The sequence below is a fragment of the Coregonus lavaretus genome, assembly GCF_964263955.1.
Source record: "Coregonus lavaretus genome assembly, chromosome: 27".
In the NCBI taxonomy this organism is placed as follows: domain Eukaryota; kingdom Metazoa; phylum Chordata; class Actinopteri; order Salmoniformes; family Salmonidae; genus Coregonus; species Coregonus lavaretus.
The window spans coordinates 421,088-445,646 of record NC_140014.1 but is presented as its reverse complement, the minus strand read 5'-3'; the positions used below and the strand labels follow the sequence as shown (position 1 = coordinate 445,646).

The window sequence follows — 24,559 nt, the reverse complement described above, 5'->3', positions numbered from 1 at the left end:
TCGATCATGTTCAAGTCCAGGCTCTGGCTGGGCCACTCAAGGACATTCAGAGACTTGTCCCGAAACCACTCCTGTGTTGTCTTGGTTGTGTGCTTAGGGTTGTTGTCCTGTTGGAAGGTGTACGTTCGCCCCAGTCTGAGGTCCTGAGCGCTCTGGAGCAGGTTTTCATCAAGGATCTCACTGTACTTTGCTCCGTTCATCTTCTCTTTGATCCTGACTAGTCTCCCAGTCCCTGCTGCTGAAAAACATCCCCACAGCATGATGCTGCCACCACCGTGCTTCTCTGTAGGGATGGAGCCAGGTTTCCTCCAGACGTGACGCTTGGCATTCAGGCCAAAGAGTTCAATCTTGGTTTCATCAGACCAGAGAATCTGTTTTTTCATGGTCTGAGAGCCTTTATGTGCCTTTTGGCAAACTTGAAGTGGGCTGTCATGTGCCTTTTACTGAGGAGTGGCTTCCGTCTGGCCACTCTACCATAAATGACTGATTGGTGTAGTGCTGCAGACATGGTTGTCCTTCTGGAAGGTTCTCCCATCTCCACAGAGGAACTCTGGAGCTCTGTCAGAGTGACCATCAGGTTCTTGGTCACCTCCCTGACCAAGGCCCTTCTCCCCCGATTGCTCAGTTTGGCCAGGTGGCCAGCTCTAGGAAGAGTCTTGCTGGTTCCAAACTTCTTCCATTTAAGAATGATGGAGGCCTCTGTGTTCTTGGGGACCTTCAATGCTGCAGAAATGTTTTGGTACCCTTCCCCAGATTTGTGCCTCGACACAATCCTGTCTCGGAGCTCTACGGACAATTCCTTCGACCTCATGGTTTGGTTTTTGCTCTGACATGCACTGTCAACTGTGGGACCTTTATATAGACAGGTGTGTGCCTTGCCAAATCATGTCCAATCAATTGAATTTACCACAGGTGGACTCCAATCAAGTTGTTGAATAATCTCAAGGATGATCAATGGAAACAGGATGCACCGGAGTCTCATAGCAAAAGGTCTGAGTGTGGCGAAAGGGGAAATTGCACAACCAAAGCTGAACCACCTGATGGCGAGAAAGTTAAATTAATTTAGTCTAAACTGGATGTTCTGGCATAGAAATGGAATGAATAGAACGTCTTGGAAGCTCTAACCATGTCAATTTGACTGGTAAACTCATGGGTACACTCGCAATGGCTGCCTGGTATTGTGATGCAATAATTTCCATTGTAATTTGGAATGTTCTATCAACTGATGCTGGATTGCCATGGTCATTTAGAATGTTCATTCAGATGATGCTAACTCAACCAATGGAATGTATTTTTTGTCGTGTCTGTTCAGTTGACTCAACAAACCACAGCACATATACTTCCTTATTTTACTTCCTGGCATAGATACAATCAAAATGGCTACCAGTCCACCCATTCTAACATCATTGACTTGAAAGGGGACATCGGTTCTATTCCTTCTATTTCTAAGTGTTCTGGTTGGGATGGCGTCCATGTAGACACAGCTCACCAGTTTAGTTTATGAGGATACCCATTAGCTACTGCACATGCAGCAGCTACTCATCCTGGGGTCCACATAAAATGTACAAATACATGACAAAGTACAGAACAGTAATAGACAAGAACAACATAAGATATTACATTAAATTTAAAATTTAAAAGATGTTTATCTATGTATAGTAAAGACAGCAAGGGACAACAAAAATACTATTTACACACTTCATACACTGCTCAAAAAAATAAAGGGAACACTTAAACAACACAATGTAACTACAAGTCAATCACACTTCTGTGAAATCAAACTGTCCACTTAGGAAGCAACACTGATTGACAATACATTTCACATGCTGTTGTGCAAATGGAATAGACAACAGGTGGAAATTATAGGCAATTAGCAAGACACCCCCAATAAAGGAGTGGTTCTGCAGGTGGTGACCACAGACCACTTCTCAGTTCCTAGTTCCTATGCTTCCTGGCTGATGTTTTGGTCACTTTTGAATGCTGGCGGTGCTTTCACTCTAGTGGTAGCATGAGACGGAGTCTACAATCCACACAAGTGGCTCAGGTAGTGCAGCTCATCCAGGATGGCACATCAATGCGAGCTGTGGCAAGAAGGTTTGCTGTGTCTGTCAGCGTAGTGTCCAGAGCATGGAGGCGCTACCAGGAGACAGGCCAGTACATCAGGAGACGTGGAGGAGGCCGTAGGAGGGCAACAACCCAGCAGCAGGACTGCTACCTCCGCCTTTGTGCAAGGAGGAGCAGGAGGAGCACTGCCAGAGCCCTGCAAAATGACCTCCAGCAGGCCACAAATGTGCATGTGTCTGCTCAAACGGTCAGAAACAGATTCCATGAGGGTGGTATGAGGGCCCGACGTCCACAGGTGGGGGTTGTGCTTACAGCCCAACACCGTGCAGGACGTTTGGCATTTGCCAGAGAACTCCAAGATTGGCAAATTCGCCACTGGCGCCCTGTGCTCTTCACAGATTAAAGCAGGTTCACACTGATCACATGTGACAGACGTGACAGAGTCTGGAGACGCCGTGGAGAATGTTCTGCTGCCTGCAACATCCTCCAGCATGACCGGTTTGGCGGTGGGTCAGTCATGGTGTGGGGTGGCATTTCTTTGGGGGACCGCACAGCCCTCCATGTGCTCGCCAGAGGTAGCCTGACTGCCATTAGGTACCGAGATGAGATCCTCAGACCCCTTGTGAGACCATATGCTGGTGCGGTTGGCCCTGGGTTCCTCCTAATGCAAGATAATGCTAGACCTCATGTGGCTGGAGTGTGTCAGCAGTTCCTGCAAGAGGAAGGCATTGATGCTATGGACTGGCCCGCCCGTTCCCCAGACCGGAATCCAATTGAGCACATCTGGGACATCATGTCTCGCTCCATCCACCAACGCCACGTTGCACCACAGACTGTCCAGGAGTTGGCTCAGGAGACCATCCCTCAACTCATCAGGAGCATGCCCAGGCGTTGTAGAGAGGCCATACAGGCACGTGGAGGCCACACACACTACTGAGCCTCATTTTGACTTGTTTTAAGGACATTACATCAAAGTTGGATCAGCCTGTAGTGTGGTTTTCCACTTTAATTTTGAGGGTGACTCCAAATCCAGACCTCCATGGATTGATAGATTTGATTTCCATTGATCATTTTTGTGTGATTTTGTTGTCAGCACATTCAACTATGTAAAGAAAAAAGTATTTCATAAGATTATTTCATTCATTCAGATCTAGGATGTGTTATTTTAGTGTTCCCTTTATTTTTTTGAGCAGTGTATATACATATTCCTATTCTTATATACAGTACAGTTACATTTTATATTTAGAAAGAGGAGAGGCGCAGTGATACAATCTATTTCTTTTAAATCTGTTTTTTAAAGTTGAACTTGCTTTTTGTCTGAGTAACCTCTAGCAGCAGAGCATTCCACAATTACATGGCTCTATACATAACTGAGCGCCGCATTCAAATAGTTTTTGTTTTGGGTACCATGAAGAAACCTATAGTGGCGTGTCTGGTGGGGTATGTATGTCTGTTTTGAAGTGAATGCAAAGTGGTTAGGCATTTCCAACACAAATGTTTCTTAAAAAGACTAGAAGAGAAGTAGTCATTTTCACCTCAACTCTCAACCATGAAAGACTATCATGCATGTTGGTGATGCTAGTTCTGTGTGTGCAGTTAAGGGAAAGGCGTGCTGCTTTGCGCCAGCTGCAGCTTTGCTAGGTCTTTCTTTACTGCATCTGACCATATTACCGGACAGTAATCAATATTTGACAAACTCAAAGCCTGAACAACTAGTACAGTTGATCTTTGTGTAAAAAACGCAAAACATAATTTTTATAACAGATATACCTCTCCCCATCTTCACAACAACTTTATCAATATGACTTGACCGTGATAACTGACCATCTAATGTTGCTCCAAGGAGTTCAGCTTCTTCAACTTGTTCAATGGTCACAACCTTTATGCACTACTCCAGTTGAGGTTTAGGTCTAAGAGAATGCTTTGAACCAAATACAATGCTTTTGATGTTAGATGTATTTTAACTGTATAACTCCTTGCTAAGAGTCTGTGAGCACACTTGCTGTATATGCTGATGTGTAGAGTGTGCAATCATCAGCATACATAGTCATTTTAGCTTCTTGTAAGACACGTGGAAAATCATTTGTAAAAATAGAGAAGAGTAACCACCCAAGGCAACTGCCCTGAGGGATACCGCACTGTACATATCTGATGTTAGAGAAGCTTCCATTGAATAATACTTTTGGAGTTCTATTGGATAAGTAACTCTCCAACCATGTGATGTAAAGCCATAACAAGAGTTTATTTCAATAACAAATTATGATCAATAGCATCAAAGGCTGCACTGAAATCTAACAATACAGCTCCAACTATCATCTTATTATCTGTTTATTTTAGCCTCTCTTTCATTAGATCTTCAATACACAAAAATAATGGTTCACTGTTCAATGTTGTCATTTCACTTCTCAGTTTGCCCACTTTACAGGTGAAATAGTCTTTGAAATGATTGGCTATATCAAAAGGTTCTGTTATAAATGACCCATCAACATCAATGAACGGTGGAGATGAATTGGGTTTTCTGCCCATAATATGTTCCAAAGTCTTTTCCCATTGTTTTTTTATCTAATTTATCTTGTTTATATACAGTACCAGTCAAAAGTTTGGACACACCTACTCATTCAAGGGTTTTTCTTTATTTGTACTATTTTTTTACATTGTATAATAATAGTGAAGACATCAAAACTATGAAATAACACATATGGAATCATGTAGTAACCAAAAAAGTGTTAAACAAATCAAAATAACCACTATCGTTCAAAGGTTTGGGGTCCTTAGAAATGTCCTTGTTTTCGAAAGAAAAGCAATTTTTTTTGTCCATTTAAAATAACATCAAATTGATCAGAAATACAGTGTAGACATTGTTAATGTTGTAAATGGCTATTGTAGCTGGAAACGGCTGATTTCTAATGGAATATCTACATAAGCGTACAGAGGCCCATTATCAGCAACCATCAGTCCTGTGTTTACTACCAGTCAAAAGTTCGGACACACCTACTCATTCAAGGGTTTTCCTTTATTTTTACTATTTTCTACATTGTAGATGACAGCTTTGCACACTCTTGGCATTCTCTCAACCAGCTTCACCTGGAATGCTTTTCCAACAGTCTTGAAGGAGGTCCCACTTATGCTGAGCACTTGTTGGCTGCTTTTCCTTCACTCCGCGGTCCAACTCTTCCCAAACCATCTCAATTGGGTTGAGATCGGGTGATTGTGGAAGCCAGGTCATCTGATGCTGCACTCCATCACTCTCCTTCTTGGTCAAATAGCCATTAAACAGCCTGGAGGTGTGTTGGGTCATTGTCCTGTTGAAAAACAAATGATAGTCCCACTAAGCGCAAACCAGATGGGATGCTTCTTGACACACTGCTCGCTTAACCCGGAAGCCAGCCGCACCAATGTGTCGGAGGAAACACCGTACAGCTGGCGACCTGAAGTCAGCGTGCATGCGCCCGGCCGCCACAAGTTGCTAGAGCGCGATGTTGACAAGGACATCCCAGCCGGCCAAACCCTCCCCTAACCCGGACGACGCTGGTCCAATTGTGCACCACCTCATGGGTCTCCCGGTCGCAGGCCGGCTGACGGATCTGTAGTGACGCCTCTAGCACTGCGATGCAGTGCCTTAGTCCGCTGCTACACTCGGGAGGCTTAATAATTCTATTTCTGACAATAACAAAGGAGGAATTAATGGATTCTTTAGCAAATTATGTTCAGCAGATGCCTTATCTGGTTTAGCTCGGCTGCAACAGGGTGTCCTATTCTTCGTGCCACTTCTGCGTAGCTGTCTTGCTGTCCTGTTAGCATGGGAGGTAGTGGGGTGGGGGGGTGCTATCACTCTGGAAGGGGTCCGATGGTGCAGGGTGGAGCTGGCCTCTCTAGATGGGGCCTGGTGCTGTAGGGTCGAGCTGGCCTCTGGATGGGGCCTGGTGCTGTAGGGTCGAGCTGGCCTCTGGATTGGGCCTGGTTCTGTAGGGTCGAGCTGGCCTCTGGATGGGGCCTGGTGCTGTAGGGTCGAGCTGGCCTCTCTGGATGGTTCCTGTTGGGGCAGGGTAGAGCTGGCCCCTCTGACCAGTGTGGTCATGTGCTGATCAGACGTGTGACCTTTCCAATTGGCACCGTGATGTGACCACTCATGCCTACTGCGTCATCCCAGGGTGTCTGAAGTGGTGTAGGGTGAAGTTGCCTGTAGGTGCTGATCTAGGGTCAGTTTTGCATTTCCCCACTAATGTTTATGGTAAGGCTAGGGGGAGGGGAAGCTGATCCTAGAAACTTTATCCTGGATTGTCTAAAGTCTCCGTAGTGGATCCAAAAACCACAAATGGGCTTTGTGGTTAATGATCTTGCAAATGACCCCCAAAGCCTGTCTTGTGAGATGCATGCTGTGCCATTCACACACACTTACTTTGTAGTCAGCAGAGTTCAATTCAACCAGGAATTGTATGCTGTTTGTCACGGTGTAGTAACACTTTGTCTATTGTCTGTCTGTCTATGTCAGTCTGTCCAGCGGAGCTGAGGAAGTTGGAGGGCCTGAAGACCATCGCTGTGACAACCAATGGTATGAACCTGGCGAGGCTGCAGCCCGAACTAAAGGAGGTCGGTTTGGACCTGCTCAACATCAGCCTGGACTCCCTGGTGCCGGCCAAGTTTGAGTTCATCGTCCGGCGGAATGGTAGGTAGAACCTGTGGGTTAGGAAACGTTGGACCTGTGGGTTACATAAATAGTAGCTGCCGGTAATCGTACACAGCTTAGCTTTGGTCATGTATGCAGTTGCCTGACGACTCAAACTGAATTACATGAATTCTTCCGCTGCTCTATCGTTCGCTACATAATACTTCCGTCTGAGACCATTTTAGTCGTTTGTGGTGACATAAAAATAAGGGGTGTTGTACAAAGCAAAGTAATCAGCGTTTGGATAATCTCAAATCAATCAGAGTATCAAAGCCAATGACACATTTTTTAAACAGCGCTTTACCCACGTGTTTCTTGGCTCCGGACCATCCCATTGGTTTCTGGGACCAATCAGGCGGTCTAGAGGTACTCCGATCCAATCATCAGGGAGGTACTCCGATCCAGACTCATTGCAGAGAAGAAACTAACGTCCGTGGGCGTGGCGTGGTGTATTTGCCTGGGAGGAAGGGACAGATGGTCTAGACAGCCTTAAGAAGGAGAGCACACAGAAAAAGGAAGTCGTAGCCAAACCTCTTACAGTACACTGGGCTTTCACCTGTTGGGCTGATTGGTATCATTGTCCTGGGGGACATAGATAATGTGGGAGAGTTGTTCTACCTGTATGTCTCAATCTCCAGATGAGGTAAATGTATGTTGTTGTAATTGACAACTGTATTCAAAACTCAACATCAAGTTCAGTGTTGGGATAGAGTTGATTTACTTTTGTGGACTGGCTTTCATTTAAGCTTTCTTGAATTGGAATCCTTTTTGTGAAATTACTATTAGCGCTACGCATACTTATATTGATCAAGTATGAGGTGAGGGACACAAAACACATTTGCCATGGACAATGTAGGGTTTATTGATAAGATATTAAAGAAAGTCCACAACAAAATAACATTAAATATTTCATGCACATTTTGAGCTGTATTAAACGGATTAGCCTTATTCACCTCATGTAAGACACAATGAGCCTAAAAGCCAACATGCATAAAAGATTTGTCTAACCCTCAAGTAATACACAAAATATTTAACATCCTGATCAAATGACTCATGAGTCATAATAACAGCACTTGCATTATTTAATTAGTCCCAATAAATGTTTTAACCATCTGTATAACAGAAATGTTTGTGACATAATTGGATTGAATTGTACGATTTTACTACGTCACCCAAATATGTTCATGCACCATCAGTGTACTGTAGAAGCTTTCCGCAACTTGAAATCCAAAATACTATTTATTGATGTTGATTAGGTTCCTATTTCGAAGAGCAAAAACCTCCTACTGCAAGTCAGTAAAAGCCCTCCCTTTGTAGTCAGTGCCTTTCAAAATTTCCTTTCAAAACACAACTTGGATAAAACTGAGGCTTTCGGGCCAAATGTGCCCTTTCACTTGAATCCTCCTCTGTTTGACACCAATTAAAATGTGTAACATAGAGCTAGTAGGTAGAAGCGACGGCCCTTCCAATGTGAATCCATGGAATGGAGACTATCTAGCCTTCACATTCCCTCTGAGGGGTTGTCTGAATCAACACAGGAAGAGACATCTCTGGTAGCGCTGACCTTAGTAGTTTACATTGCATATGCATGTGCATAACCATGGTAGCAATTGAAAGGGAACAGTTTGGAAATTATGGGGAAATTATTAGCCCAAAGGTGAGGACACAACAGTTCACCTGACACAAGGCTGAATCCAAACACTGTTGATTATATGTACATTTTACATTTACTGTACTTTTTGCCACATTTGTTGATAACAAAATCTGAAAATACTCTGGATGCATTCAGTAACATAACAATATTCCTCAAATGTGGGGTAGGTGCAACATAAGACAAAACCATTACAGTGGTTTCAGTGAGAGGACTAACTGGTGTCTCCAAGTGGCCACACTCAGAGACACCATTATCACTTGTAATTCACTCATCAACATCATTCCTCACAGTTATTTTTAAGACTAACTTTGTTATCTCTCAGCTCTTTACTTATTTTTTACAGTTCCTAAGTAATTTCAATGTACTTTTATGACTCAAAGAAGAGTCTTCAACTATAAGGTGCTTTTTTGAGCACTCCTAGCTGTGCCATTGAGGAACTAAAGCAAATACCCTTGTAGTTGTTTTGTTTGGAACACAACCATGCATCCCCGTCATCACACAATTACTTTTCTTGTTTACGCAATCCAAAAATTGTCAATTTATACAGTGAGGGAAAAAAGTATTTGATCCCCTGCTGATTTTGTACGTTTGCCCACTGACAAAGACATGATCAGTCTATAATTTGAATGGTAGGTTTATTTGAACAGTGAGAGACAGAATAACAAAATCCAGAAAAACGCATGTCAAAAATGTTATTCATTGATTTGCATTTTAATGAGGGAAATAAGTATTTGACCCCTCTGCAAAACATGACTTAGTACTTGGTGGCAAAACCTTTGTTGGCAATCACAGAGGTCAGACGTTTCTTGTAGTTGGCCACCAGGTTTGCACACATCTCAAGAGGGATTTTGTCCCACTCCTCTTTGCAGATCTTGTCCAAGTCATTAAGGTTTCGAGGCTGACGTTTGGCAACTCGAACCTTCAGCTCCCTCCACAGATTTTCTATGGGATTAAGGTCTGGAGACTGGCTAGGCCACTCCAGGACCTTAATGTGCTTCTTCTTGAGCCACTCCTTTGTTGCCTTGGCCGTGTGTTTTGGGTCATTGTAATGCTGGAATACCCATCCACGACCCATTTTCAATGCCTTGACTGAGGGAAGGATGTTCTCACCCAAGATTTGACCGTACATGCCCCTGTCCATCGTCCCTTTGATGCGGTGAAGTTGTCCTGTCCCCTTAGCAGAAAAACACCCCCAAAGCATAATGTTTCCACCTCCATGTTTGACGGTGGGGATGGTGTTCTTGGGGTCATAGGCAGCATTCCTCCTCCTCCAAACACAGCGAGTTGAGTTGATGCCAAATAGCTCGATTTTGGTCTCATCTGACCACAGCACTTTCACCCAGTTCTCCTCTGAATCATTCAGATGTTCATTGGCAAACATCAGACCGGCCTGTATATGTGCTTTCTTTAGCAGGGGGACCTTGTGGGCGCTGCAGGATTTCAGTCCTTCACGGCGTAGTGTGTTACCAATTGTTTTCTTGGAGACTATGGTCGCAGCTGCCTTGAGATCATTGACAAGATTCTCCCGTGTAGTTCTGGGCTGATTCGTCACCGTTCTCATGATCATTGCAATTCCACGAGGTGAGATCTTGCATGGAGCCCCAGGCCGAGGGAGATTGACAGTTATTTTGTGTTTCTTCCATTTGCGAATAATCGCACCAACTGTTGACACCTTCTCACCAAGCTGCTTGGCGATGGTCTTGTAGCCCATTCCAGCCTTGTGTAGGTCTACAATCTTGTCCCTGACATCCTTGGAGAGCTCTTTGGTCTTGGCCACGGTGGAGAGTTTGGAATCTGATTGATTGATTGCTTCTGTGGACAGGTGTCTTTTCTACAGGTATCAAACTGAGATTAGGAGCACTCCCTTTAAGAGTGTGCTCCTAATCTCAGCTCATTACCTGTATAAAAGACACCTTGGAGACAGAAATCTTTCTGATTGAAAGGGGGTCAAATACTTATTTCCCTCATTAAAATGCAAATCAATTTATAACATTTTTGACATGCGTTTTTCTGGATTTTTTTGTTGTTATTCTGTCTCTCACTGTTCAAATAAACATACCATTAAAATTATAGACTGATAATTTCTTTGTAAGTGGGCAAACGTACAAAATCAGCAGGGGATCAAATACTTTTTTCACTCACTGTACAGTGCAGACAGACTTCTCCCCATCCTAGCTACTGTTGTATCAATATGTTTTGACCATGACAGTTTACAATCCAGGGTTACACCAAGCAGTTTAGTCTCCTCTACTTGCTCAATTTCCACATTATTCATTACAAGATTTAGTTGAGGTTTAGGGTTTAGTGAACGTTTTAGACATATTTAGGACTAACTTATTCCTTGCCACCCATTTTGAAACTAACTGCAGCTCTTTGTTAAGTGTAGCAGTCATTTCAGTCGCTGTGGTAGCTGACGTGTATAGTGTTGAGTCATCCGCATACATAGACACACTGGCTTTACTCAAAGCCAGTGGCATGTCATTGGTAAAGATTGAAAAAAGTAAGGGGCCTACACAGCTGCCCTGGGGAATTCCTGATTCTACCTGGATTTTGTTGGAGAGGCTTCCATTAAAGAACACCCTCTGTGTTCTGTTAGACAGGTAGCTCTTTATTCACAATATAGCAGGGGGTGTAAAGCCATAACACATACGTTTTTCCAGCAACAGACTATGATCAATAATGTCAAAAGCCGCACTGAAGTCTAACAAAACAGCCCCCACAATATTTTTATCATCAATTTCACTCAGCCAATCATCAATCATTTGTGTAAGTGCTGTGCTTGTTGAATATCCTTCCCTATAAGCGTGCTGAAAGTCTGTTGTCAATTTGTTTACTGTAAAATAGCATTGTATCTGGCCAAATAGTTTTTTCCAAAAGTTTACTAAGGGTTGGTAACAGGCTGTTTTTAGCCAGTTAAGGGGGCTTTACTATTCTTATGTAGGGGAATAACTTATGCTTCCCTTCAGGCCTGAGGGCACACACTTTCTAGTAGGCTTAAATTGAAGATATGGCAATTAGGAGTGGCAATATCGTCCGCTATTATCCTCAGTAATTTTCCATCTGCATTGTCAGACCCCCGGGGTGGCTTGTCATTGTTGATAGACAACAATATTTTTTTTACCTCATCCACGCTTACTTTACGGAATTCAAAATTACAATGCTTGGCTTTAATAATTTGGTCAGACATACTTGGATGTGTAGTGTCAGTGTTTGTTGCTGGCATGTCATGCCTAAGTTTGCTAATCTTGCCAATGAAAAAAATATTAAAGTAGCTGGCAATAGCAGTGGGTTTTGTGATGAATGAGCCATCTGATTCAATGAATGATGGAGCAGAGTTTTCCTTTTTGCCCAATATTTCATTTAAGATGCTCCAAAGCTTTTTACTATCATTCTTTGTCATTTATCTTTGTTTCATAGTGTAGTTTCTTCTTCTTTTTATTAATTTTAGTCACATGATTTCTCAATTTGCAGTTCGTTTGCTAATCAGTTGTACAGCCAGATCTATTTGCCATCTCTTTTGCCTCATCCCTCTCAACCATACCATTTTTCAATTCCTCATCAATCCACAGGGATTTAACTGTTTTTACAGTCATTTTCTTAATGGGTGCATGCTTACTAGTAACTTTGATAAGCAATTTCATAAATGTGTCAAGTGCAGCGTATTGTTGCTCGTTATTACGCACCACAGACCAACAAATATTATTCCCATCAACAACATAGGAATCACTACAAAACGTATTGTATGACCTCTTATACACCATATTAGGCCTAGCCTTTGGTTTTCCTAGATATGGCTCCTATATTGTGATCACTACATCTGATGGATTTGGATACTGCTTTCAAATACATTTCTGCAGCATGACTAAAGATATGATCAATACATGTTGATTGATTTCATTCCTGTACTGTTTGTAACTACCCTGGTAGGTTGAATGATAACCCGAACCATGTTGCAGGCACTAGTTACAGTTTGAAGCTTTCTCTTGAGTGGGCAGCCTAATGAAATAAAGTCAATATTTAAATCACCCAGGAAGTATACCTCTCTATTGATATCACATACATTATCAAGCATTTCACACATGTTATCCAGATACTGACTGTTAGCACTTGGTGGTCTATAGCAGCTTCCCACCAGAATGGGCTTTAGGTGAGGCAGGTGAACCTGTAGCCCTATTACTTCAACAGTATTTAACATGAGATCCTCTATAAACTTTACAGGAATGTGGTTCTGAATATAGACCTCAACACCACCCCTGTTGGCATTTCTGTCTTTTCTGTAAATGTTATAACCTTGTATTGCTACTACTGTATCATCAAAGGTATTATCTAAGTTGGTTTAAGATATTGTCAGAATATCAATGTCATTTGTTACTAGCAAATTATTGATTTCATGAACCTTGTTTCTTAAGCTACATATGTTAACGTCTGCTATTTTTATCATCTGGGATGCTTGGTTATTTTGCTTGGTTATTTTTCTTGCTTTACTGGGAGCTTAGCAGAGGTATACATACTTGGGTTATTTCTATTAGTGCAGGATGAGCTGCACACAGTGGACTTCCTACTAGGGCACACCACCTCAGTGCTAACGTTATTACTCTGGTTCAGAGACATATGATTACTGCATTTAATAGCTGTAGGATCAGCAGAGGTATTCCGGGCAGTAAGAGGGACATAAATTAGGTTATTTACATTGTGTCTTCCAATGTCCCTAGGATAATGTACATTTGCTGAAGCATTATGACAACTCAGTGATACAATGGTAGGGATTTAATGAGCTGTACTTGGGTCATTGATAAGTCATTGTCTCAATGCAGTTTTATAATCCTGTGAAAGTATCCAGGAACCTGAATTCAGACCCTTTACTCAGTACTTTGTTGAAGCACCTTTTGCAGCGAGTACAGCCTTGAGTGTTCTTTGGTATGATGCTACAAACTTGGCACACCTGTATTTAGGGAGTTTCTCCCATTCTCGGCAGATCCTCTCAAGCTCTGACAGGTTGGATGGGGAGCGTCACTGCACAGTTATTTTCAGGTCTCTCGAGAGATGTTCAAGTCCGGGCTCTGGCTAGGCAACTCAAGGACATTCAGAGACTTGTCCCGAAGACACTCCTGCGTTGTCTTGGCTGTGTGCTTAGGGTCGTTGTCCACTTGGAAGGTGAACCTCACCACAGTCTGAGGTCCTGAGCGCTCTGGAGCAGGTTTTCATCAATGATCTATCTGTACTTTGCTCCATTCATCTTTCCCTCGATCCTGACTAGTCTCCCAGTCCCTGCCGCTGAAAAACATCCCCACCACCATGCTTCACCGTAGGGATTGTGCCAGGTTTCCTCCAGACGTGACGCTTGGGATTCAGGCCAAAGAGCTCAGTCTTGGTTTCATCAGACCAGAGAATCTTGTTTCTCATGATCTGAGAGTCCTTTAGGATCCTTTTGGCTCCAAGCAGTCTGTCGTGTGCCTTTTTCCTGAGGAGTGGCTTCCGTCTGGCCACTCTACCATAAAGGCCTGATTGGTGGAGTGCTGCATAGATGGTTGTCCTTCTGGAAGGTTCTCCCATCTCCACAGAGGAACTCTTGAGCTCTGTCGGAGTGACCCATAGGGTTCTTGGTCACCTCCCTGACCAAGGGCCTTCTCCCCCGATTCCTTCGACCTCATGGCTTGGTTTTTGCTCTGTGAACTGGGGGACCTTATATAGACAGGTGTGTGCCTTTCCAAATCATGTCCAATCAATTGAATTTACCACAGGTGGACTCCAATTAAGTTGTAGAAACATCTCAAGGATGATCAACAGAAACAGGATTCACCTGAGCTCAATTTCAAGTCTCATAGCAAAGTGTCTGAATACTTATGTAAATAAGGTATTTATTATTTTATTTTATGAAATAAAATTTTTAAACCTGTTTATCGCTTTGTCATTATGGGGTACTGTGTGTAGATTGATGAGGGGGAAAAAAATAACTTCATCCATTTTATAATAAGGCTGTAGCAAAATTTGAAAATGTCAAGGGCTCTGAATACTTTCCGAATGCACTGGATGTGTGAGTGTGTGGGTAGAGTCCATTGCAAGAGATTCAGTGCAAAAAAGGGTATATGCAAATAGTCCGGGTAGCCATTTAATTAACTGTTCAGCAGTCTTATGGCTTGGGGGTAGAAGCTGCTCAGGATACTTTTGGTCCCAGACTTGGCGCTCCAGTACCGCTTGCCATGCGGTAGCAGACTGAACAGTCTTGTGTGGCTGGGGTCTTTTACAATTTTCCAGGCCTTCCTCTGACACCACCTGTTAGAGGTCCTGGATGGCAGGGAGATTGTCCCCAGTGATATACTGGGTCGTCCGCACCACCCTCTAGCACCTTGCCAAGCAGTTGCCATGCTAAGTGGTGATGCAGCCAGTCGAGATGCTCTAAATGGTGCAGCTGTAAAACTTGTTGAGGATCTGAGGGCCCATGCCAAATCTCTTCAATCTCTTGAGGGAGAAGAGGTGTTGTCATGCTTTCTTCATGGTTGTGTTGGTGTGTGTGGACCATGTTAATTCATTAGTGATGTGGACACTGAGTAGCTTTCTGAGGTTTTATCGCTTGGATGTCACTGCTCCCAGTGTAGCCCACAATGTGTTTATGACTGGGACAGGGGAAAGCCACTAGGCAGCATGCCATGTGCACAATTCCCGGACTCCAGCATTTGTCGGGGTCAAGTCTGGGTAGTCTGCCGTGGGCCGTTTCATTTAATATCCGTTGGGATCGGCTTGGGGTGTGATTTTATTCCCCCATATTATGTTGTACCGAAGTTGACTGACTGAAAGTGAATGTAATGTTATGACTATAACTACTGTTCCCTGGAGGAGGGAAAATAGGTACAACACCTATACCTCGTTTCCCTCCTTCAGGGAACAGTAGATAGTCATAACGTTACGTTTTGATCGCACACTTTTAGATTTCAAACAAGATGAAATTGTTACCTCTTTCATTTTCTCTCTCTCTGTTGGACATCCCCTGACTCATCTCTCCTTCCTTTAAAAAATATCTCCAGAACCATGATCCTCATCAGTGGGTGGTGTGGTTGTAGATAACATTCACACACTCGCTTTCCCTCCCAGTCTTTGTCCTTCTCTCTCCTAATCTCGTACCCTCAGTCCATTTTGATTTGAATTTGATAAAGTGAACCCATAAAAATGTACTAGAGCACTAATATCATTTATTTTACTTCTATGAGTAAATTGGAAGTTTGTAAATTAACTAAAAAGCTGCATACCACAACCTATTGTGCTGGAGTGTGTAATGTCTGAAAAGGTATAAAGCCAAGGTAGGTGATTTACTGCCACCTGCAGTTATGGAATGTTCAGGAGTATAATTAATTGGCTAAACCATCCTGCTGACCTGGATAGAATTCTGTTATCCTTACTTAACTCATTAGCATGTCCCACCCAATTGACTACTTAAAAATGGTGAAAGCCCTCAATGGCGCTGCCCATGTTGTCAAAGAAGTGGACATTGAGATGTGCATCTCTATGAGTAGTGTTTTCAGCTACATCGTATTCTTCTGGCATGCAAAATGGGAAACATTGATCCTCTGCTTGGATAGAGGACTTTTTGACCTCTAAATAAAGTGGTAACTTTTCAAATAAAATCACTAACACTGATTGAATTATAATAATGACAATGCATTACCATATTACAATGCTGTTTGACTGTATTTTAGAGTTGCCTTCCTAAACCTTCATCTTCATTTCCTCCCTGTCTCTCAGGCACCACACCTCAAAGGCCTCTGTCGCTGCCCAAGTCCAGAATCAGCCAGGGGTCCTCTCCCCCCCTCTCCTATATCCCACATCCTTCAGTCCTCACCTCAGCTATGGCCCTCCAACAGTACCACTCCAGAAGCGGGGTTGCCCAACCCAGTAAGGATGTATCGTGCCTTTCAGGCTACACTGTTTCAACAGTGCAGCCTGATGTCAGCTGCTCGGGAACCCACCAGTGTGGAAGGATCCCTCAGTGGTCCCATATTGTCAAAATAAGCCTTTACGGGGGTGCCACTGCCTCTAGTGTAGCCCCCCTCAGCAAATATGGGATCGATGACTTACTGGCAACCCCCAGTTATCAAACCAAGGCTACTGATTCTAACATGCGCACAAATGCATTGAGTCACAATGACACAGACTGCCTCAGGTACACACTTACCAGGGGTCCAAACTTAATAAAGAATGCCTCTACAAAGACCTCCGGGATTCCTTCCCTTTGCACACTACTGAGAAGCACTAAAACAGGGCCCCTCCTAGGCCAGCATAGCAAAAGGACATGCCACAGACAAACCTCCAGAGATGACCCCCAAGCCAAACTCAAACAACCCACACAGGAGCACTTGGGGGCGGACACAAATTCCTCTCACTACCCTAAGCCAGACAACCCCACCACCGCCCAACTGACACACACAGACGCCCAAGGCCGGGCCTCCATGGTGGATGTGGGCAGCAAGTCTCCCACACGGCGAAGTGCCACAGCCATAGCTACCGTACATCTGGGCCTCACCACCTTCTGCCTGCTCCGGGACAACCAGTTAGCTAAGGGCGACGCGCTAGCTGTAGCGCAGCTAGCGGGAATCATGGCTGCCAAGCAGACCAGCGCCCTCATCCCGCTCTGCCACCCGCTGCCCTTAGACCACATCTCCGTCACCTTCGACCTCGACGCCAGCCGACTTGCAGCCATTGTCATGGCGACTGCCCGCACCACGGGCCGCACCGGCGTGGAGATGGAGGCACTGACGGCGGTCACGGTGGCGGCTTTGACGCTTTACGACATGTGCAAGGCGGTGAGTCACGACATCACCATCAAGGACGTCAAGCTGGTCAGCAAGACAGGCGGGAAGAGGGACTTCCACCGTGAACCGTGACCTCTAACCCCTGCCCGGACTTGCTGATAGTATTGGTTCTTCCATTTACCAGATAACAGGGGTATGATCAGAAATGCTTACTCTGGCTATCTGTATTGTACATCTGTTAAATATCAGGTGCACACTCTCCCTTAACATATCAATTGTAGGAAATGTGAAATTGCAGCTTTGCTTTTGCTTTATAGTGTGTTTTTTATCTGGGGCTTCATTTATGAAATGTTCTTACCCACAGATTTAGATTGGGAATTGTGCGTACGTTGAAATCCATGACATTGATTAATTAACCTCGAACTTGATGTGAAAAAGTGATTCATTTGGATTTTGTATAAAATTGTGATTTATTAATGAAACATGTTTGTGTGATTCCCACACCTTTAACAATGCTTATACATTTGATAAATTGTCAATCCTTACATTTTTTGATGATTGTGTGCTGAAATGTAGTACAAAACTTAGCTAACTTTATAAATGAGACCCCTTGTATGTACTAAGAAATAGTGTTAAAATGGTAATTACGTAATAATGACCAAGTAACAACTGATCCAATATGAATTGTACTGTATTAGTTGTACCAGAAATAACTAGTTTGTTAGTGAATACCAGGTGGAAATGACAACAATATCAGGTAAGTACATGGTAAATACAGTGCCTTCAAAAAGTATTCAGACCCCTTGACTTTTTTCCAAATTTTGTTAGGTTACAGCCATCATCTGAAATTGATTAAATCTACACACAATATCCCATTATGGCAAAGCAGAAACAGATTTTTAGAAATGTTTCCTAATTTATTAAAAATACTAAACGGAAATATCACATTTACATAAGTATTCAGACACTTTACTCAGTACTTTGTTGAAGCAACTTTGGCATCGATTATAGCCTCAAGTCTTCTTGGGTATGATGCTACAAGCTAGGCACACCTGTATTTGTGGAGTTTCTCCCATTCTTCTCTGCAGATCCTCTCAAGCTCTGTCAGGTTGGATGGGGAGCGTTTATGCACAGCTATTTCCAGGTCTCTTCAGAGATAAAATTGTATTTGCCACATGCGCCGAATACAACAGGTGTAGACCTTACAGTGTAATGCTTACTTACAAGCCCTTAACAAACAATGCAGTTTTAAGAAAGAAAAAAAGTGATAAGTAAAAAATAAAAATAGCAAATAATTAAAGAGCAGCAGTAAAATAAAATTACAGTAGGGAGGCTATATACAGGGGGTACCCGCACCGGTTAGTCGAGTTAATTGAGGTAATATATACATGTGGATAGAGTTAAAGTGACTATGCATAGATAATAAACATAGTAGCAGCAGCGTAAAAGAGGGGGTGGGGTGACGGGGACAATGCAAATAGTCCGGGTAGCCATGATTAGCTGTTCAGGAGTCTTATGGCTTGGGGGTAGAAGCTGTTAAGAAGCCTTTTGGACCTAGACTTGGCGCTCTGGTACCGCTTGCCGTGCGGTAGCAGAGAGAACAGTCTATGACTACGGTGGCTGGAGTCTTTGACAATTTTTAGGGCCTTCCTCTGACACCGCCTGGTATAGAGGTCCTGGGTGGCAGGAAGCTTGGCCCCAGTGATGTACTGGGCCCTATGCGCTACCCTCTGTAGTGCCTTGCGGTCGGAGGCCGAGCAGTTGCCGTACCAGGTGGTGATGCAACCAGTCAGGATGCTCTCGATGGTGCAGCTGTAGATCTTTTTGAGGATCTGAGGACCCATGCCAAATCTTTTCAGTCTCCTAAGGGGGAATAGGCTTTTTCGTGCCCTCTTCACGACTGTCTTGGTGTGTTTGGACCATAATAGTTTGTTGGTGATGTGGACACCAAGGAACTTGAAGCTCTCAACCTGTTCCAACCTGTTCTCAACCTGTTCTGTTTATCTGTGAATTTACCAATGATATCAGGCCACACCCGGCCATGATTACAGACACCTGTGTGTGTCCTTTGACACTACATCAATTTGTGACCCGCAGTGTTTGTCACTATACCCTGATGAAGACAGCTTGTCTGTCGAAACGTTGGTTATTCGGTTATTAAATTATTGCATCTGAGCTCCTAGAGTGTGCAGCTCTCCTTTTCTTTTTCAGAACGATGAAAGATAACTCATTTTTGCGCATGTTTGTAATTAGCACAGCCAGACAGAACACCATGTAGGCATGATGACAAACCTTAGTGAAAAACAAGTTTTTTTGTTGTTGTTTTTTTATGCCTAGAGAAGTTCTGAGATTACTGTGTTGGTCGTTCGAAGTAAATAACACCATCAACCAAGTGTGTGGGTACGCTACCTAGCTGGTGGTATCTGCATTCTCTAAGAATGCTGGACTTTGTGGTTCCCTGTGAGCAGACGAATACACAGGAAGTCGAAACTTCCCGATTCTACCAGTGAAATGAAAATGTGCATGTTCTAGCTTCTGTTTTTGAAAATGTTGATGATGACAAAAATGTGATGGTGTTAATATAGTAATGACTATATGCCGTGGCAGAGCCAGGGTGAAATGTCCCTTTGTCTACAGAAATGACTACAGACCGAAATTGACATTTTATAATGGTAAAAGGAAACCTGGCACAAGAAAAAGTCACTCTACTGAATTGCTATTGCCCAAATGAAGACGACCAAAAGTTAATTAATGACTTTATACTTGCCAACAAAGGGTATATAACAAAGTATTGAGAAACTTTTGTTATTGACCAAATACTTGTTTTCCACCATAATTTGCAAATAAATTCATTAAAAATCCTACAATGTGATTTTCTGGATTTCTTTTCTCAATTTGTCTGTCATAGTTGACGTGTACCTATGATGAAAATTACAGGCCTCTCTCATCTTTTTAAGTGGGATAACTTGCACAATTGATGGCTGACTAAATACTTTTTTCCCCCACTGTATATGGGGGGCGGGGGGGATTTTAACTGTGTGCGGGATACAACTTTAGACGAGTCATCAACTAAACTATATCCTCTTTCTAACATGCTGAGTGTTGCAAAATAAATTTACACATACATGTTATTCAATCATTTCATCCGAACTGCTCGCTCGTGGTAACAAGGTTCTATTTTTGATGCTTTGACATGCTGCAAGTCCCACCTCTCCCATCTCCTCATTAGGTTTTAGGAGCATACTATATGCCCACATGGGGGATTGAAAGATTAACTGAGGTCCACACTCCAGTCCAGTTGGTGGTGGGAATGTACCTTAAAATTGGTTGCCAACCGCCACATAAAATCCAAAGAAGAAGACTGAAGGAGGAGAGATCACTAGAAACTAACTTGGTTTACCCTTTTATATGTGGATTAATTGTCAGAGTAGAGGACATTGTGCATTTCAGGTAAAATAACAACCCAATGTTTATATCCCAGAACAAATTAGCTAGCAACAGCAAGCTAGCTAGCTAAATTGCCATGCATGTTTCATGCGTTTCGACCTGTCCCCAAATTAATATAGTTGGTTCAGAGTTCGTTTTGATATTTCAACTTACGTGTCCTGATCGCTTCTGGTGTGGATGGACAAAATCAACATGCACGTGCGTGCCCGGTCTAGTCAGCATGTAAGGTATTAAATCCGAACATCGAAGAGATGGGTCTATGTGAACTTTGGAGATATAAACACCCAACTGAAAGATAACACTCCTATTACTCTCATGTCCACAACTTCTATTCAAGAATGGACTTTATTGTAAACTTTTCTTTATTTGACTGTGTTTCTTAATGTACCTTCCTAGAATAATTACAGACCATAGCCCATTGTCCTTCACATTTAAACTTAAACCTCCTATGCCAATAACAAAGACATGGCAATTCAACACAATATTACTTGGAGATAAGGAGTTTACCTCATATCTCAGCACACAGGTAGACATGTTTTTGGAAATGAATGTAGATAATGAAGTATGCCTAACTGTTGTCAGGGAAGCTCTTAAAGTATACAGTATATGAGAGGTTGTATACTGTCTTACCCGTCACATAAGAAAAAGAAGACAATAAAGAATTAGAACAGGAAAAACACGATTTAGAAAGAAAACACAGCTTATATAGAAATGTTGACACCCTTCAACACTTGAACACTGAAGCTTGAATATAACATAAACACCCGCTCTGCAGAGATTGCTGTCCTGAAATCCAGGCTACAATATGTTGAGCAAGATGAAAGTGCAGGGAAAATGCTTGCTTAGCAAATTAAGAAAGAGGAGGAGGAACGTACCATCCACAGCATTAAAACTCCAGATGGTAGCATAACAATGGATTCTTCTGAAATTAACTCAGTCTTTAAAACATTTTCTCACAAACTGTACACAATCCGAAAACAAAAGTTCAAAGAAAGATAGACAATTTCCTATATATGGTCAATTGACCAATTTATAAGTGAACCAGAGAAAATTCATATGGATAGAAACATTTCCCTAGATCTCCTGGTAATAATGGATTCCCAGTGGAATTTTACAGACACTTTCGTCCCAAATTGCTATGTTTTTTATGCTCACAGCAGTTCTGGAGAAAATTGAACTTCCCTATGTTTGGCTACAATCACCCTACTTAAAAAGAAAGATCCATTGTTATTTGTATCCTTCCACCCAACATCACTTTTGAATGTGGATTATAAAATCAATGGGCATATTTGGCCATATTTGGTGGCAGTCTTAAAAAAAAAAAAGGTTTTGGTCTGGTATTTATTTCCTGGATTGAGCTATTGTATAAATCCCCCAAAGCAGCTATAAGAACAAATGAAAAATGTCTGATCCATTTAAGTTATCAAAAGAGACAAAACAGGGATGCCCTCTGTCCAGTTATTTGTTTGCTTTAGCCACGGAATCCCTAGCATCAATAACCAGACCCCATGGCTCAATCCGGGGAATAGATATTGGCGGAGAACAACATGTGCTATCATTGTATGCAGATTACATTTTACTGTATTTATCTGAACCAAAACATTCTCTGTAATTTATTTTGCAACTGTTGGACACATGGTGCTGTATCAGGATCCAAAGAGAATTGGGAGAACATTTCTAATTATGATTTCAGTGGAAATGGACAAAGACACATATGAAATACCTGGGTGTATTGGTATCATGCAATTTAGAGGAGGCCTATAAAATCTCTCATTTACTAGATAAGATTGTATCTGATGTTCAGAGATGGAGAACTCTCCCTATTTCTATGTTAGGTAAGGTCAACATAATCAAAATTAATATATTACCAAGGTTGATGTATTTATTCCAAGCCTTACCAGTTTCAATTCCATCCAATGTATTTAAGAAAATAAATGCCCTACTCTCCAATTTTATTTGGAATGTAAAGATCTCAAGAGTCAAGTTTTAATGTTTTACACTTATAAAGCTGGAGGTGTTCAACTACCTCATATGAAAATGTATTACTGGGCCACAAAACAGCGTTCTCTTAAGCAATGGGCAGCAGACTATGCTTGTGCTTGGAGGAGTATTGAAGCCATAAATGTAATTAAAATATATTCACTATTTTGGGGGCGAGGCTTTAACGAAAAAATACAGACAAATCAATGATTTTCAATTCAATTCCTATTTGGGAAAACGTACATTAATTCATGAAATGGAAGAACCCATATTGCCAAGCACCCCTATTTGGAACAACCCGACATTACCTCCAGCATTTAATGACAATACCTTTTAATTCCTGGTTCCAAAGTGGCATCATGCATTTTGAGAATATGTGCTATATTTAGTATTTGGTATTTATTAGGATCCCCAATTAGCTGCTGCCGAGGCAGTGGCTACTCTTCCTGGGGTCCAAACAGGAAACAACACAACACATAAAATGCATAATATACATATATTATTTTACTGCATCACTCCGCCAATCAGGCCTTTATGGTAGAGTGGCCAGACGGAAGCCACTCCTCAGTAAAAGGCACCTAAAGGACTCAGACCATGAGAAACAAGATTCTCTGGTCTGATTAAATCAAGATTGAACTCTGGCCTGAATGCCAAGTGTCACGTCTGGAGGTAACCCGGCACCATCCCTACGGTGAAGTATGGTGGTGGCAGCATCATGTTGTGGGGATGTCTTTCAGCGGCAGGGACTGGGAGACTAGTCAGGATCTAGGGAAAGATGAACGGAGCAAAGTACAGAGAGATCCTTGATGAAAACCTGCTCCAGAGCACTCAGGACCTCAGACTGGGGCGAAGGTTCACCTTCCAACAGGACAACGACCCTAAGCACACAGCCAAGACAAAGGAGTGGCTTCGGGACAAGTCTCTGAATGTCCTTGAGTGGCCCAGCCAGAGCCCGGACTTGAACCCAATCGAACATCTCTGGAGAGACCTGAAAATTGCTGTGCAGCGACACTCCCCATCCAACCTGACAGAGCTTGAGAAGATCTGCAGAGGAGAATGGAGAAACTCCCCAAATACAGGTGTGCCAAGCATGTAGCATCATACCCAAGAAGACTCGAGGCTGTAATCGCTGCCAAATGTGCTTCAACAAAGTACTGAGTAAAGGTTATGAATACTTATGTAAATGTCTATTTCAGTTTTTTATTTTTAATACATTTGCTCAAATCTCTAAAAACATGTTTTTGCTTTGTCATAATGGGGTATTGTGTTTAGATTGATGAGCAAAATAAACTATTTAAACATTTACGTAATTTAGCAGACGCTCTTATCCAGAGCAACTTACAGGAGCAATTAGGGTTAAGTGCCTTGCTCAAGGGCACATCGACAGATTTTTTACCTAGTCGGCTCGGGGATAAGAACCAGCGACCTTTCGGTTACTGGCACAACGCTCTTACCCACTAAGCTACCTGCCATCCCAAACCATTTTAGAATAAGGCTGTAACGTAGCAAAATGTGGATAAAGTCTTAGGGGTCTGAATACTTTCCGAATGCACTGTATGTCATTGGCACCAGATGACACTAGAGCAATAACTATCGATCATATTGATCATGTTAGATTGAAATTATGCAGACGAACAATGTGAAATATCATGATTAGTATAGATCTGTATAATCACATAATGTTGCCCTATTATGTGGTCTGATCATTGTGAAAAGTGGATATATTATTTGGGAAAATTAGAAACCGGAAGTCCTGTGAATGTGTTTTGAAGTATTTTGGAATGCCAATGTTGAGTGTACCAACTGAGATTTAACTCATTTACACAAACAGATTCACAAAATAAAGTTCAAGAATCAAAGATGACTGCCATATACCAATACACTAACGCTGAAAATATTTATCAAATCTTAACATAAACCATTAGTCAAATGGACACCAGAATTGGTAAATTAACTCAATACATTAAGTAATTACTTTAATAATGATTACCTGCTGCATTCAAA

General features: G+C 42.4%; 1 protein-coding gene across 2 annotated transcripts in view; it reads left to right on the top strand.

Moving 5' to 3' along the window:
- Window positions 1–19,989, top strand: part of mocs1 (molybdenum cofactor synthesis 1) — a 43,447-nt gene extending 23,458 nt beyond the window's left edge. For both annotated transcript variants that reach the window (XM_084144614.1, XM_084144615.1), the window contains exons 3-4: window positions 6,557–6,730; window positions 16,122–19,989. In XM_084144614.1, coding sequence (XP_084000740.1) covers window positions 6,557–6,730; window positions 16,122–17,260 — 1,313 coding nt within the window. In that variant the 3' untranslated portion in view covers window positions 17,261–19,989. The remainder of the gene's footprint in view (window positions 1–6,556; window positions 6,731–16,121) is intronic.
- The last annotated feature ends 4,570 nt before the right edge of the window (window positions 19,990–24,559 follow it).